This window comes from Rhincodon typus, chromosome 20 (genome assembly GCF_021869965.1).
Source record: "Rhincodon typus isolate 14 chromosome 20, sRhiTyp1.1, whole genome shotgun sequence".
NCBI lineage: Eukaryota > Metazoa > Chordata > Chondrichthyes > Orectolobiformes > Rhincodontidae > Rhincodon > Rhincodon typus.
Genome location: NC_063351.1, coordinates 10,357,563 through 10,373,807, shown reverse-complemented (window position 1 = coordinate 10,373,807; position 16,245 = coordinate 10,357,563). Strand labels below are relative to the sequence as shown.

At 41.3% G+C, this 16,245-nt stretch overlaps 1 protein-coding gene across 1 annotated transcript in view; it reads left to right on the top strand.

The window, feature by feature from the left end:
* Positions 1–14,289, top strand: part of LOC109930658 (cGMP-dependent protein kinase 1) — a 483,442-nt gene extending 469,153 nt beyond the window's left edge. The window contains exon 11 of the mRNA XM_048608956.1: positions 14,196–14,289. Within this exon, the coding sequence (XP_048464913.1) occupies positions 14,196–14,289 (94 nt within the window). The remainder of the gene's footprint in view (positions 1–14,195) is intronic.
* The last annotated feature ends 1,956 nt before the right edge of the window (positions 14,290–16,245 follow it).

The following is a 16,245-nucleotide window of genomic DNA, read 5'->3' as shown; positions in this document are numbered from 1 at the left end:
TTACATTAAGTATTTACAGTGTGGAACTTGCCACTATGTGGAGCAGTCAAAACAAATGGCATAGATGTATTTACTGGGAAGGTGGTTAAGTACATAAGGGAGAGAGGAATAGAAGGATATATTAATAGAATTAGATGGAGCAGGTGGGAGGTGAACATCGGGAATAAACATGGGATGAATACAGAAAATCATGAGCAAACTTTACAAAACAAAATTCTTATAATTTTAAAAATCTACCATTCTTTTGGTTTTTAGTGGAATAAAACACTTTTTAAAAAATTCACAGCAACTACATAGACTGAACTGACGGAATTTACAGCTGAAAAACAACGTAAAATTATGAAGATCTGATTTAAAAAAAAACTTAATTTACTCATTTAATTTCATAGTTTGCTGCAATCGGCTTGGGGATCTGGCTATTTCGCTCACTACAGGTAAAACAGGAACCAAAATCTTAACCATTAATCAACATTTAGCTGAGGACTATCAGCATTATGTTAGGCCCTAGCTTGAATGGTTGGCTTATCAAAAACTGTTCTAACTTGAAATCAATCCCAAAGAAACCAGGAGGGACAAAACAATTCATTTCTTTATTTGATTCTTTATATTTTGTAAATAAAACTGGTTTTCCAAAAGAGAATTTTGAAGAAGTCTATGGAGCAATGGCATACACGTTTTAAACATCCTCAAATTGAAAACTGCAGTGAACTATCCAATACACTTGTGCCTTGCAGATAGTGGACCGACTTTGGGAGTCAGGAGGGAGGTATTCAATGCAATATTCCTAGCCTCTGTCCTGCACTTTTAGCCACTGTGTTTGTACGGCTGGTCCAGTCCAGTTTCCAGTCAACGGTAACCTCCAGGATGTTGATACCGGAGTATTCAGTGATGGTAATGCAATTGAATGTCAAGGGGCAGGTTGTTTCTTATTAAAGATTCGGTATAAATTAATGCATTTTAAATTTAATATATATTTTTTCTGACCATGGTTTGGATGTACATGTAGTAATAAATTTGCAAAAGAATAGAAAGCCATATATCCAGATTTGCTGTTGATGACAAAATTAGAAGTGCGGATTGAACAGGAGTGCCTTGGAGCAGTCAGCAATATTATGGAATACTCTACTTCCCTGAACAATTACAGATTCAACAACTTTCAACAAGCTGGTCACCACTGATGTCAAAGCAGCCTGTGTGATCTGCATCCCATCCACAATCTTCAATCACAATCTTTCCCTCCACCACCAGCACACTGTGGCACAGATTTACAGGATGTATTACAGAAACTGGCCGAAGCTTCTTCCAAAGTAACTTTGAAACCCATGACTTCTAGCGAGAAGAACAAGGGCCATTGAGTCATGAAAGTGCCACTACCTCCAAACTCCCCTCCAAATGAGACAACGTCCTGACCTACAAATATCGTTCCTTCATCATAACTGGGCCAATTTCCTGGTACTCCCTAACTGACAGTATTGTGGAAATACCTACACTAATATGGTGCACAATACTTCAAGAAAGTGCTCATCGCCCCTTCTCAGGCAGTTCTATGCAACCTATAACCCCCTTTAGGAATCATGAATCAAAATCAATATGACATAAGTGTCAAAGCAGACATGAATTAGGCACTTACCAAATACAACCTCTGCCGCTTGGGAGAAACACTTGTGGATAGTAAATATGTCACTTGCAGATCCCTGGATGGAGCAGGAAATGAAGAAATTCAGTTGCGGTAACCTTGATGAGTACTGTCATGACACAGTCACATGACCCTCTTAGAAGGATGTCTTGTCAGGAATGATCTGCCGTGAAAGTTTGAGGCACTGCTGCTTTATCCTGTTGAGGTTCCTCTTCCTGTGCATTCATTGCCATGTGTATTGTCTCCTTGAATCATCCCCTTGGCCCTAAATGGGAAGGCCTTTACTGTTGTTTCTGGTGCTCCTGGTATTGGTGTGGTTGTTGCTCTCGTTCCTCGTCAGAGGGCCATGGTATAGCTGCATTAACTGGTCCCAAGTTACAGCGAAAGCAGGCAACATCAAAGTAAGAAAAGTCCAAGGTGGATGAAATTACTTACTAAATGCTAAAATTCACCTGTAAAATAGTAAAGAGCAGAATCCCAAGGAAATGTTTCACTGTTTTACAGGCTTTCCATCCTGACAGCTTCATTGACTGAGTTCTATGATTCTACAATAGCCATTGCCTGGTATTTGTGGGGCATGAATGTCACTTGCCTGGACGATATACTTATCAGATATTGTCCAGGTCTTGCTGCATTTGGACATGGATTACTTCAGTATGTGAGGAGTCACAAATGGTGCTGAACATTGTGCAAACTTGAGCAAACAATGTTGGAGAAATGTCATTGATGTAGCAGCTGAAGATGGTTGGGCCTAGGACACTCCCCTGAAGAACTCCTGTAAAGATGTCCTTGAGATGAGATCACTGACCTCCAGTAACTGCAACTTACTTTGTGCTGGGCATGACTCCACTCAGTAAAGAGTTTGCCCCCAATACCCATTGATTCCAGTTTTGCTAGGGCTCCTTGATGCTACACTTGGTCAATTGCAGCCTTGATATCAAGGGCTGTCACTCTCACCTCACCCCTGGAATTCCACTCTTTTGTCCATGTTTGAACCAAGGCTATAATGAGGTCAGGAGCTGCGTGTCCTAGGCGAAACCCAAACTGAGTTATTGCTGAGGAAGTGCTGTTTAATAACCTTGTTGATGACACCTTCCATCAGTTTACTGATGATTGAGAATAGACAGATAGAGCGGTAATTTGCCAAGTTGGATTTATTCTGCTTTTTATGTACAGAGCATACCTGGGAAATTTTCCATATTGTTGGCTAGATGCCAGTGTTATAACTCTACTGGGACAGCTTGACTGGATTCGCAGCAACGTATGTTCAATACTATTGCTGGTGTCAGGTCCCAGAACGTTTGGAGAAACCAGTGGATCCAGCCATTTCTTGATATCAAGTGAAATGAATCAAATTGGCTGAAGCCTGTTACCTGTGATGCTGGGACCTCTGGAGGAAGCTGAGATGGATCATCTACTTGGCACTTCTGGCTGAACATTGCTGTGAATGCTTCAGCCTTGTGTTTTGCACTGAAGTGCTAGGCTCCACTATCATTGAGAATGAAAGTGTTTGTGAAGTGTTTTCCTCCAATGATTTGTTTATTTGCCCACCACCATTCATGACCGGATGTGCAGTACTGCCTTTATTGGTCTGTGCATTAAGTCTAGGAGTTGGGATGTCATGTTGCAACTGTACAGGACATTGATGAGGCCACTTTTGGAATACTGCGTTCACTTCTGATCTCCCTTTTATAGGAAAGATGTTGTTAAATTTTAACGGGTTCCAAAAAGATTAGCAAGGATGTTGCTGGTACTGGAGGGTTTGAGTTATAGGAAGAGACTGAATAGGCTGGGGCTATTTTCCCTGGAGTGTTGGACGCTGAGGGGTGACCTTAAGAGGTTAATAAAATAATGAGGGACATAGATAGAGCAAATAGCCAAGGTCTTTTCCCCAGGGCTGGGAAGTCCAAAATTAGAGGGCATAGGTTTAAGGTGAGGGGGACAGATTTAAAAAGGATCTAAGGGGCAACATTTTCACGCAGTGGTGTGTGCATGGAATGAGCTGCCAGAGGAAATGGTGGAGGCTAGAATAATTACAACATTTAAAAGGCATCTGGATGGGTACATGAATAGGAAAGATTGAGAGGGATATAGGCCGAATACTGGCAAATAGGACTAGATCAGTTTAGGATATCTGGTTGGTGTGGATGATTTGGACTGAAGGGTCTGTTTCTGTGCTGTATGAATCTATAACTCTGTGATTGCAGAGCTAGATGTGATCTATTGGTTATGGAATCTTCTAGTCCTGTCTATCACTTGCTGCTTATGTTATTTTACAGGCATGTAGTTTTGTTGTTTTTGGGTATGTCTGGTGCTGCTCCTGGCATGCCCTCCTGCACTCTCCATTGAACCAGAGTTCATCCCCTGACTTAATGGTAATGGTCAAGTGGGGGATATACCAGGCTATGAGATTGCAGATTGTGCTGGAGTTTTCTTTTTTAATTAACTCACGGGATATAATCACCTCTGGCTATGGCAGCATTTATTGCCTATCCCTAATTACTGAGAGGGCAGTTAAGAGTCAACTACATTGCTGTGGCTTTGGAATCTCAGGTAGGCCAGACCAGGTAAGGGCAACAGATATCCTTCCCTAAAGGATGTTAGTAAACATTTTGGGGTTTTACGCAATGGATTCATGGACTACCATGACACGGTGGCTCAGTGGTTAGCACTGTTGCCTTAGAGCGCCAGGGACCCGATTCGATTCCAGCCACAGGCGCTTGTCTGTGTGGAGTTTACACGTTCTCCCCGTGACTGCGTGGCTTTCCTCCAGGTGCTCCAGTTTCCTCCTACAGTTCAAAGCTGTGCAGGTTAGCCATGCTAAATTGCCCATGGTGTCCAGGGATGTGCAGGCTAGGTGGATTAGCCACGGGAAATGCAGGATGACAGAGATACTGTAGGGGAGTGGATCTGGGTGGGATGCTGTTTGGAGGGCCGGTGTGACCAAATGGGCCTGCTTTCATACTGTAGAGAGACATTGGAGGCTGCTTGAGTAGAGTCCCTGGTGGATAATGAAAGCTTTAAAGATTATGCAGATTTGCAGGTTGTAAAGTGAAAAGTAGCAGTACTAAGGGCTCAATAATCATCTTTGCTGTCATATTGATTGGGTATCATGAGGCACAGCTACAGTGTAGGATCACAAAATTGAGGGCCACAGAAGCAATTTAAAATGAGATTCCAGACCCAGGAATACCACAAAGCCAGAATTAACGTGATAAAGGGGCATTTTGAAAGCCTAAGCAGACAAGGTCTCATGCAAACAGAAAGCTTGGGGATTATGAGGCTGCAGGAAAAGTGGGAGATTCATTATCAAAATTGTCATAAAGACAGGAAGCATTTATTCAAACTCCAAACACAGGGAATCATCTCGGCAATTAGGTTGAAGGGATGGGATTCATTCAGGGGAGCTATTAAGGAGACAGGAATGGTTTATTAAGGCTGCAATTGGCACAATTCATCCAGGAAAACTGTGTAAATCCTCCAATTTACACAGAATTTACTCACAAAAATAGGAATCTTTTTTTCATTACAGAAATATGGGAAACCCCTCCAGCACAGGGTTGGGGGTGGTTGGTGGGGGTGGCGGGGGGGCGGTTGGTTTGGGGGGTAGGTACACAGCAGTAATATTGCTATTCTTACAAATTAAAGGCCTTTCAAACAAAGAAAATAATTAATCACATTAGAAAGACATGGTATCAAAAATAAAATTGCCAGTAAGATTTAATTGCAGAGATGGGCCGAACAAAACACAACATTGGACACGCTGGAGAAAACAGTTTTCAAGAGGCAGAATAACTTCTAAATTAGGTACTAAATCAGAAACTGGTCAAGTGAATATGTTCTTGTGCTTGATTGGGACTATGGCTGATGATGTGATAACTCAGCGAAGTATAAACAAAGGAGCCAGTACTTTTGAATAAGTGCTAAAACTTTTGAAAATTACTTTAGCTTTAGAACAAATGACATCCGTGAAAGAACAATATTAACATTAAGTTTCAGCATCCAAGAGTGTACACTGGTAATTATGTTAATGGTCTCTGCAGATTACTGAAAAATGTGACCATGGATTTTTAAAGTCAGAATGCAAAAGAGACAGAAGTTTTGCTGGAATTGCTGATGAGTCTTTGTCAGATTTATTAGAGCCAAAAGAAGATTTGACTAATCTGAAGAGAAAGCCATTCAGATGTTGAGTGAGATTAAAACTCAGAAGCAACACAGATTAATTCTACAAAGAGAAGATCAAGCTTATCTCAGGAGAATGTGCAGAATCCACTATGTTTATAAAGTGCAATACCCTCTAAAGGCCAGATAAGAAGCCAGTTTAAAAAGTAGGACAGATACCTGATACTAATAGTCATCATCAGTGCTTTGGAACAAGGAGACCTCACAGACACAAACAATGCACAGTTATTAAAATGAATGTTTGTTCGCAACACAGTTGTTCACTTCCAGAAAATATTCATTCAGTAAAGCTATTAAAGAGACAGGAATAGTTTATTAAGGCTACAATTGGCACAATTGTCTACAACAGAAGAAAAGCCTAAAGTTACCAGAGGTGAATTAGGTGAACCAGTCTCAACCTTCTAGCAAGCTGATATTTGTGCCAATGTGCATCTCACTAGTTTCAAGCTGGGTGCAGGGATGTGGTATTAGATACTGAACCATTGCTGAAAAAACACAGCCTGTAGCTGACAGCAGTGCAGCTACAGAGTCGGGAAGCTTTATCACTTAAGCTTAAAGGTTTGGTATGAACAACTGTGTAACACAAGGAGTGTCAGAAAAAAATGCATGTTTGACAATTAAGAATTTTCACTCTTGGATTATAAATGCATATGTTGAGCTCTTGCTTCTTCAAATGTCCAATCAGTTAAAGTCAAGGAACATGTGGTTAAGCAACAGATGTTAGTGGAACAACCAGTCAAAGAAAACTTGTAGAATATCTTATTGGGATTCCTAGATTCATGATGGAACCCAAACAGAAGACAGAATCCATTGAGATTTGCTATGTTACGTAAGTAATTTGTTACATGTCGTAAGTAAGATGAAAACTTGCAATATACTGATTCACAGAAATGATTCCCACCATCATCAACACAGCAAAGAGTTCAGACTGTGAGAGTCAACAAGATTTGTGAGAAACTATGAGCAACATGATAGTCGATGAGCAGTGCATCTTCAACGAAGGTAACATGGAGTTGAACATAGTTTGGTGAACAAATGAGTGTGGTACCAGATGCTGAACTGTTTCTGAAGATGTAATTTCAGTCAGAGAACTTTATTTCCATATCTTGCAATGTTAGAGATCATGCCTAGCAAGTAGCAGTGCTCAAATAGTACGACTGAGAAAGTGAGCATGTTGGTTTCACCAATACCACAATCGCAGAGAGTGTATGAAAGTCTCTGAAGTCAATAACAAGTTGGAATAAAGAATATGCACACTTCAACTCAGATATAGATGGAATGTGAATAAAGATCTGCTGACAGGAAACAAGAAGCATACGACTCCATGGAGGCCAACACTGAGGAGGGATACAAATGCCCAAAATTCCAGACATGCTCAGGAAGAAATTGTCTGGTTCCAAAATCCAGGATGTTATAGAGATGAAAGTGTCTATTTCAACAGAGCAGCCATTCTCCAAGAGAGAAGTTCATGAGATTAAAAGTCCTTCTGATTTTGCAAAGAAGCGATGACCTGTTTCAACAGGAAAGCCATCTTCTGCAAAAGAAACCCAAGAGATAAAAGATCCTCCAGTTTAAAGGTATTTTATGGGACTTTCAGACCTTTTACTGTCAAGAATAAAACCAAAGGCAACAGTCTTCAACTCAAAGACCCAATAACCAATGCCTCATTAAGGGTCGCGCCATCGATCCGAGAGTCTGTATATGACGATCAAGATCTGACACCATTCACAGCATTGACTTCTGGTACTGGAAGTGGTTGCCACACATTACCTCAGGGGTCTACACAGAGGGAAACAAAATTAGTGGAAACGCTGCCACTGACCTTTCAAGTTTGTTGAGAATGTGATGTGAGAGAAAAGTGAAACCTCCATACTGCCTGAGTTTGTGACATCAACAAGCGATAAAAGTAATTCTATGCGCGAATATATAAAAATGAATAATGAAGAAAAGTTTGAGGGAGTGGTTGCGTAAGAATGTAAGGGTCGGGAAGGGTTATTAGTGAGGATAGTCTTCACCACCGTTGAATATGATGATGTCACATGGGTTTGGTGGGGGAACAGCTTAGGATCTCCATGGAGTGAGACCTCCTATCTCCTCATAATCTCTGTAACAATGTCTATTACACCAATGTACCTTGTACTACATGTCATAAGATATTGCTTACGACATGAACCTCTTCTTGTTAGTCAACCAAGTGGTTTTCCTCTACTACAGTAGACCAAATGGGGCCTGTAGACCTTTACCCTGAAAAAAGATAGTGGCAGTTCATCCACTGTGCAACGCTACAAAGAGCTTGACACCATGATAAGCAACAGTTCATAAAACAAGACTGATGTAAGCTAAAATCATACTGAAAATTTTAACCAGATCCCTCTCCCAGCAAAGTGAAAACTGGTGCTGATACCGCAAGCTGAGAATTGGATTTAACCTACCTCACTGCAATCAAATAATAAATCACACTCAATGGGTATGTTGGTTCTCATTTTTTTTATTCAAGCAGTTTAAGTGCAGTGCCAAGCACAATTCATTGAAAAAGTCTAACTGCAGCAGTTCCAAGATAAATTGCCACTGTGATCACCCAGAATAACTGGCCCAGTTCTGCTTTGATCTATGATTGATGTGAGTTGGCATGCGGTTGCAGACCTGTTGCTGGAGCATGAACTAGTTGTTGCTGTGTGAGATTCCTCAGTACCAGAAATCAAACAGCATTACTGTTCTAACGATAAGTCAAGCAGCACCAGCTTGTTAAAATAACAGCTATACTGCAAGGACTGTCTTGAAACATTCAGGAAGATACAATAATTGTTGATTAATAAAATCAAAGTTTTCTGCATTTTTATGCATTTGTTTAAGATAAAGTTCTGCTAAAAAATTTACCAGGAATATTTAATTACTGGATAATGCACTTGCAAGACTTTTTTAAATCAGCCTCGCTGTCTTCATGTAAAGTTTGTTTCAAATAAACTTTGTGTGCAACTGTCATGAAGTCAATTTATCACTCAATAAACACTATTCAATCTTCCTTTAACTTGTCCAATTGGTGACAAAGAAGTATTATCAATGATAATGAATTGATCCTTTATTTAGGTGGTGCCTGGTCATCAATAATGCGTTATTGCACTAATGTTTGTATTATATTAATTTGAACATGTTTGGAGGTTACATCAAAAGTTCCAATGGATTTGCTCCCCTTTGGGTGTTGGATACTAAGAAATGTATTTGTCGCCAATTAGAGGTGGGAATAGAGGGCAAAATAGTGCACTTTATTTTTGAAGGAATCCTCCTCCATGTGCCTGAACATGCACCAATTACATATGGCCTTTTCTGGGGCAAAGCCTGGTCTCTAAGGTTTTGGAGTAGATTTGTAGCTCGGGTTGTGGGTGTTGAGGTTGGTTGGCTCGCCGAGCTGGTTCGTTGTTCCGCAGACGTTTCATTACCGTGTTTGGTAACATCCTCAGTGCAGCCTCCGATGAAGCGTCGGTGTGTTTTCCAGCCTGTTTTTTAAACTCTGGGGTCCGTTGCGATGGATTGCCTCATTTCCGGGTTTCCTCCATAGTGGAACGTATATGGGGTCGAGTTCAATGTGTTTATTAATAGCCTGCTTCGTGGAGTGCCATGCTTCCAGGATTTCTCGTGCTTGTCTTTGCCTAGCCTGTCCCAGGATCTTGGTGTTGTCCCAGTCGAAGTCATGGTTCTCCTTGTCCAAGTGGATTGAGATGAGTGAGTATTGGTCGTGTCTTTTTGTAGCCAGTTGTTGTTCATGTAATCTTGTTGTTAGTTTCCTTCCTGTTTGTCCGATGTAGTGTTTCTCGCAGTCTCTGCAGGGGATCTTGTAGATGACATTGGTCCTGTCCATGGCAGGGAGTGGGTCTGTAGTTCAGGTGAGCACTTGTTGTAGGGTTGACGTGGGCTTGTGTGCCACTCTGATGCCCAGCGGTCGTAGAAGTCTTGTGGTGAGTTCTGACGTGTTCCTGATGTAGGGCAGTGTGATGAGTGTGTCGGGACGTGTAGAATCTTTCTGATGCTGTTCCTGTAGGCATCTCCTGACCCAGTTCTTTGGATATCCATTATCCTTGAACGCTTGGAAGAGGTATTCCTCCTCCTCTTGGCGTAGTTCCATGTTGCTGCAGTGTGTTGTTGCCCTTTTAAATAGCGTTCGCACGCAGCTTCGTTTGTGTGTGCTGGGATGGTTACTATTGAAGTTCAATACCTGGTCTGTGTGTGTGGCTTTTTGGTGTACTTTCATTTGCAGTTCATGGTAGAGTGCAAGACAAATGGGGAACTGCAAACGAAAGTACACCGTGAGCTCAACAACTCTGTGAAGAGGAATAAATCCTGTGTGAAGTCAGATATAGATGGTGCATGCATTTCTGAAGGTGCAAAAGGGAGGAAGTTGTGTTTCCTGACCCACATGAGAATCTAGCCTGTCATGTTCAGAGATAATTCCTTTTAACATGATTTTGCTGTTGCTCGTAGGCAAGTCTATCCAATGGGATATTACATGAAACTGTCAAACTGGAGAGTTTAACCTGAATGGCCTAATCCTTATAAATAACTGGTGAAAGTCTTTTATCTTAAGTCAAGGAAAATTTGCTAAAAGTGAAATAGAGACTCCTTATTTTCAGCCGGTCAACAGTAAATGAATATTTGGATGTCTCTGGAAAAGAAACCTGTCCTTTAATTGTGCCCCTGACCTCTGGCCCATTGTTGGCCAACATCAGTTTCCAAGCTGGGAATGCAGCGTCATTGAAGTGTGAGGGCCATATCTTTTTTTTTATGTTTCTTTAAAAACTGAACTGAAATGAGAAAGAGATATTTTAAAAGCAGTGTTTGAAAGATTGGCTACAGTTTTGAAAAGACAGTAACCTGACAGCCATGACCAGCATCATGTAAACAATTGTTTGAAGAAACAGGAATTGAAGTTTGAGCTGCAGACCATTGGATGAGGATGTATACAGATGCAACTTTTGCTGGCAACAAGAAGTTGATTGGTCTATGGGCTAGTGACCGGTCATCAGTGACAGGAATCTTTTTTGCCTTCCATCCAGTGTGTGATTACATCTCCAGTAACTGCACAACTTGGAGCTGGGAACAAATTACAGCTAAAGACAGAGAGAAGTCTTCAATTCTTTCCCAGCTCAAGAGTGTTCTCTCTACTCTCTGCAGTCAAAACTCACTGTAAACCTGCAGAAAATCATTTTGTCCTTCCTGCAACGGTTGGCGCATGCTGTGACTTTTAAGTGATTCGTCAGAGAGATTTTAGAAATGAACCAACCACCTTTACTGGCTTAGCAACTAATGGAAGCATCCAGAGAAAGATGACTGAAGCCATGTGCTGCCCAGCAGAAGACTGATAAGGATCATCTCAATAATAGTTCACAGGAACAACAACTATTGAACCTCTTTCCAATGATTCCCCTCTGTCCTTAACCTATTTTACCCTCTCTGTTTGTGTGTGTGTGTGTGCATGTGTGTGTGTGTGTGCGCGTGTGTGTGTGTGAGAGGTGGAGTTTATAAGGGGATTAGAGTTTTACTTGGTAGTATTGTATGCCAAAGCTTTTATAATTGCTTACATGTAGCTAGAATCTAATTATTTGCAATAAATAGTCATTCTTGGTAAGGACAGAAACCTCGTCCGTGCTTTCTATTAACTGATCTGAAAGCCAAGTAAATCAAGGAACTTTGCCCACTTTATACAACCTTTAACATTTTACATCTGGGAGTAGTGGGGATCAATTTTCCACATGCTACATCAGTGGGTTATTAAAAAGCAACCCTTATAAATCAGACGATTCCCATTTGCGGGCTACATGATTGTCCTGGAGTCTTTTGCAATTAAAGAATGTTCACTGGAACACAGGTGCAAGTAACTGTGCAGTAAATTCATTAAGATAGTAAACAAAATATTATTTAATTCTCCTTGAAAACTTCAATTTATTAGTACCAAATAGATCTGGTTTCTCGTAAACTCCCAATAATAATTGCTCCATCATTGATGTCCATGCCTCAGTTACCTGAGTTCTGGAATAACCCCTCTAAACTTTTCTGCCTCTCAACTTCACCCTCCTCTTGTTAGTAACTCCTTAAAACCGATCAGTTTGACCAAGCTTTTGAACATCTAACCTAATGTCTCCTTATAAGATATGAACTAAGAGCAGGAAAAGGCAGGTCAGCCCCTCGAACTTAATCAACCATGGATTATGTAGCTTACTGCCGCCCTATGCCTTATAATGTTCCTGTGAAGTGACTGGGGATGTTTCATTATATATCATGTGCTCAAGACAAAAGGCTTAGAAACTCCTTCACTAACCTGGGAGCAACAACGACACCAGACCCCAGAATCAACACTGATGCTTTCAATTTGCAGTTCCTAATGAGCTTAAAGATGCCAGCCAGCAGGGGGGATAAGCAAAAAGTAAAGAAAAACCCAGGATACCAGTGACCTCCCTCCACAGAATTCGTGGCCCGTCACATATACTGATTGCTTTGCCCAGGACATTGGATAAACACTCCTTCATATAAATGGAGACTTCAACTGAATACTGCCAAGGCTGTTGTTTCCACCCTACATCTGAACAATTCAATGAATGGGTAAGAACTCTGGTCTTCCATTCATCCAAGACCGAAAACCAAACTATCCTGGCCATTCTTGACCATGCACTGATCTGGCAATGATACAGTTCCAGAACATCAGACGCAAGGTCAAGATGAGAGGCAATATGATGTAGAAATTGGCAGGTACCAAGTTGGGACAATAGACACTCAGCACTGAAACACTGACCCCGTTCCACCCAACAGCAGAGAGATGCTGCTCACCTCATGTTGGGAGCTCCACACAAACGTGGTAGGCATCCACCTCAGGGAAAACATGAGAATTGCTTCTCAGACATTGTACGATTGGGCCAAGCTAGATATTCCCTGGGATTTTGATGGGGGACAGTATAGAGAGAGCTTGTGCACCTTATCTAAGGAAAGATGTACTGACATTAGAAACGTTCCAGACAGGGTTCACTAGGCTGATACTATGTAGGAGGGACTGTCCTGTGAAGAGAGGTTGAATAGATTAAGCTTGTATATATTGGAGTATAGAAGAATAAGATTCGACCATATTGAAATATACATGATTCCAAGGAGAATAAAAGCAAGAACTGTGGATGCTGGTAACCAGAAACAAAAACAGAAATTGCTGGAGAAACTCATCGTTCTGGCAGTATTTGTGGAGAGAGAAAGACAGAGTTAACATTTTGAGTCCAGTAATCCTCTTTCAGATTCTTAAGAGATTAGACATGGTCAACGTAGAAAGTTTCTTTCCCTTTGTCGAAGGATCTAGGACCAAAAGGCATAATCTCAGAATAATTTAAAATACAAATGAGGAGGAATTTCATCTGCAGTAAATATAAAATTCCTTATAGCCAAATCTGGATAATTAAATATTCAGATTTCAAGGAGACAGATTTTTAATCAGTAAGTGAATGAATGGGGAAGAGGCAGGAAAGTGGAGATGAGAATTATCAGTGGGTTTTATGGTTCTGAACGCATTGATTATAAAGAAAAATGATATCGTTGCCTGCAGACCCTCCATGGGCTCTGTCCAGTCGACCTCTGTCATCTTCTATATGCCAGCTCACAGCCAAGACTCTACTTTCTGGGCCATGTTCCCCAATGCAGTGGCTTGAACTCACCACCGTCTTCTCAAGGGCAACTAGAAATGGACAAAAGAAGTTGGCCAATCAGCAATGCACACAATCCTTGAACAAATAAAGAAAAGGTTGACAGAGCTTTCCAACATTTAATCCCTATGTTCCAGAACTTTGTTCCCTATCACTTGCCTTCAGAGGCATTTGCTGGGCCACTTTACCTTGTTAATGGCATCAGATTCACTCACTTTATTGCCAAGTCAGTTTTTTATATATAATATCAATGCGTTCGGGACCATAAAACCCATTGATAATCCTCAACTCCACTTTCCTGCCTCTTCCCCATTCATTCACTTACTGACTAAAAATCTGTCTTCTTGAACTCTGAATATTTTAATTATCCAGATTCTGCTGTAAGGAACTTTAGATTCACTGCAGATGGAATTCCTCTTTATTTGTATTTTAAATTATTCTGAGATTTTGGACATAATCAGATGATTGATGTGTTTTTTTTCAAATAATTTTATTGAATTAGACATGTTTGCTTTTAACATGGTTCAGTAAAATAGTTCACGCTTAAGGCACCATTGTAGAGAAATGTTATGAATTCCAAAGAGATGGAAATAATCTTTAGCTGAACAAAACACGTACAGACAGGCAGTGTGAATGGTACTGAAATAATAAAAGCATGAATCAAGTAGAAATCTGTTGTAGCTTGACATTCTTCTTTTACTACACAGGCTGTATAGGACATTTAAGGACAGCAAATATCTCTACATGCTAATGGAGGCTTGTCTTGGTGGAGAGCTGTGGACAATACTCAGGGACAGGTAAGGAGTTGAAAAGGTTACTTCTTTTCAAGTTCACTTCCTTTCAAAAAAGTTTGTTTTTGCATTGACCCACTGCGCAGCATTTACCAAAAGAGCTGGTGTTTTCAAAATTGGTGGTATGACCGACTTTTCAGTGAAAGTGGGTAGTACTGTTAGCCCTGAGTCAGGACATTGTGAGTTGGAATGCAGAGCGATTGTTGTTGTAGTAGAAATGCTACTGGAAACTCCAGAGGGACAGGATGATGCTCTGAAAACATGGGTTCAAATGCCAAAATAGCAGTTGGTGCAATTTAAATGTCAATGAATGATTTGGAATCTGGCTAAGTTGTTGTAGGGGATTCTGAGGGACAGGATTTACATGCATTTGGAAAGGTAAGGACTGATTAGGTATAGTTAACATGGCTCTGTGCGTGGGAAATGCTTGACTAACTTGATTGAGGTTTTTTGAAGAAGTAACAAAGAAGATTGATGAAGGCAGAGCGGTAGACTTTGTCTATACAGACTTCAGGAAGGCATTTGACAAGTTTCACATGGTAGACTGTTTAGTAAGGTTCAATCACATGGAATCCAGGTGGAGCTAGCCAATTAGATACAAAATTGGCTTGAAGGTAGGAGACAAAGGTGGTGGTGGAGGGTTATTTTTCAGACTGGAGGCCTTTGACCAGTGGTGTGCCGCAAGGATCAGTGGTGGGTCCACTGCTTTTCGTCATTTAAATAAATGATTTAGATGTGAATATAGAAGGTATGGTTAGTAAGTTTGCAGATGACACCAAAAATTGGTTGAGCAATAGTCAGTGAAGAAGGTTATCTCAGACTACCACAGGACCTTGATCAGATGGGCCGATAGGCTGAGGATTGGCAGGTAGAGTTTAATTTAGATAAATGCGAGGTCCTGCAAACCAAGGCAGGACTTAATGGTAGGGCCCTGGGGAGTGTTGCCAAACAAAGCGACCTACGGGTACAGGTGCATAGTTCCTTGAAAGTGGCGTTGCAGGTAGACAGGGTGGTGAAGAAGACATTTGGCACGCTTACCATCATTGGTATGCTGAGTATAGGAACAAAAACAGAAATTACTGGAAAAGCTCATCAGGACTGGCAGCATCTGTGGAGAGAAATCAGAGTTAATGTTTCGTGTCAAGTAACACTTCCTCGGAACTATTGAATATTGGAGTTGGGATGTCATGTTATGGCTGTACAGGACATTGGTGAGGCCACTTTTAGAATATTGTACTCAATTCTGGTTTCCCTGCTAAAGGAAAGATGTTGTTAATCATGAAAGGGAGCAGAAACGATTTACGAGGATGTTGCTGGGGTTGCAGGTTTTTTGCTATAGGGAGAGGCTGAATAGGCTGGGGTTATTTTCCCTGGAGAGTCAGGGGCTGAAGAGTGACATTACAGAGGTTTATAAAATCATGAGGGACATGGATAGGGTGAGTAGCCAAGGTCTTTTTCCCAGGGTAGCGAGGGTCCGAAAGTAGAGGTTATAGGTTTAAGGTGAAAGGGGCATGATTTAAAAAGGACCTGAAGAGCAACTTTTTCACACAGAGGATGGTGCATGTATGGAACAAGCTGCCAGAGGAAGTGGTGGAGGCTGGTACAATCTGAATGGGTACATGAATAGGAAAGCTTTAGAGGGATATGGACCAAATGCTGGCAAATCGGTCCAGATTAATATCTGGTCAGCATGGGCAAGTTGGACCGAATGTTTCCCTGCTGTACAACTCTATAACTCTATGACTATAGGTCTGTGACACAATGCATCTTCATGATAGTCAATTTTTTTCTGACCTGTGTGTGCACCTGCCCTCTCACTTCCCACTACGCACTCTCCCAAAGCATCCTCTATCCCTCACTGTCACTCCTCTGCACTCTCACGCCCCTCACTCTCACTCCTCTACACTCTCACTCCCCCTTACTCTCACTGCCCCTCAATACCTGCGCCACTCTCACCCCCACACTC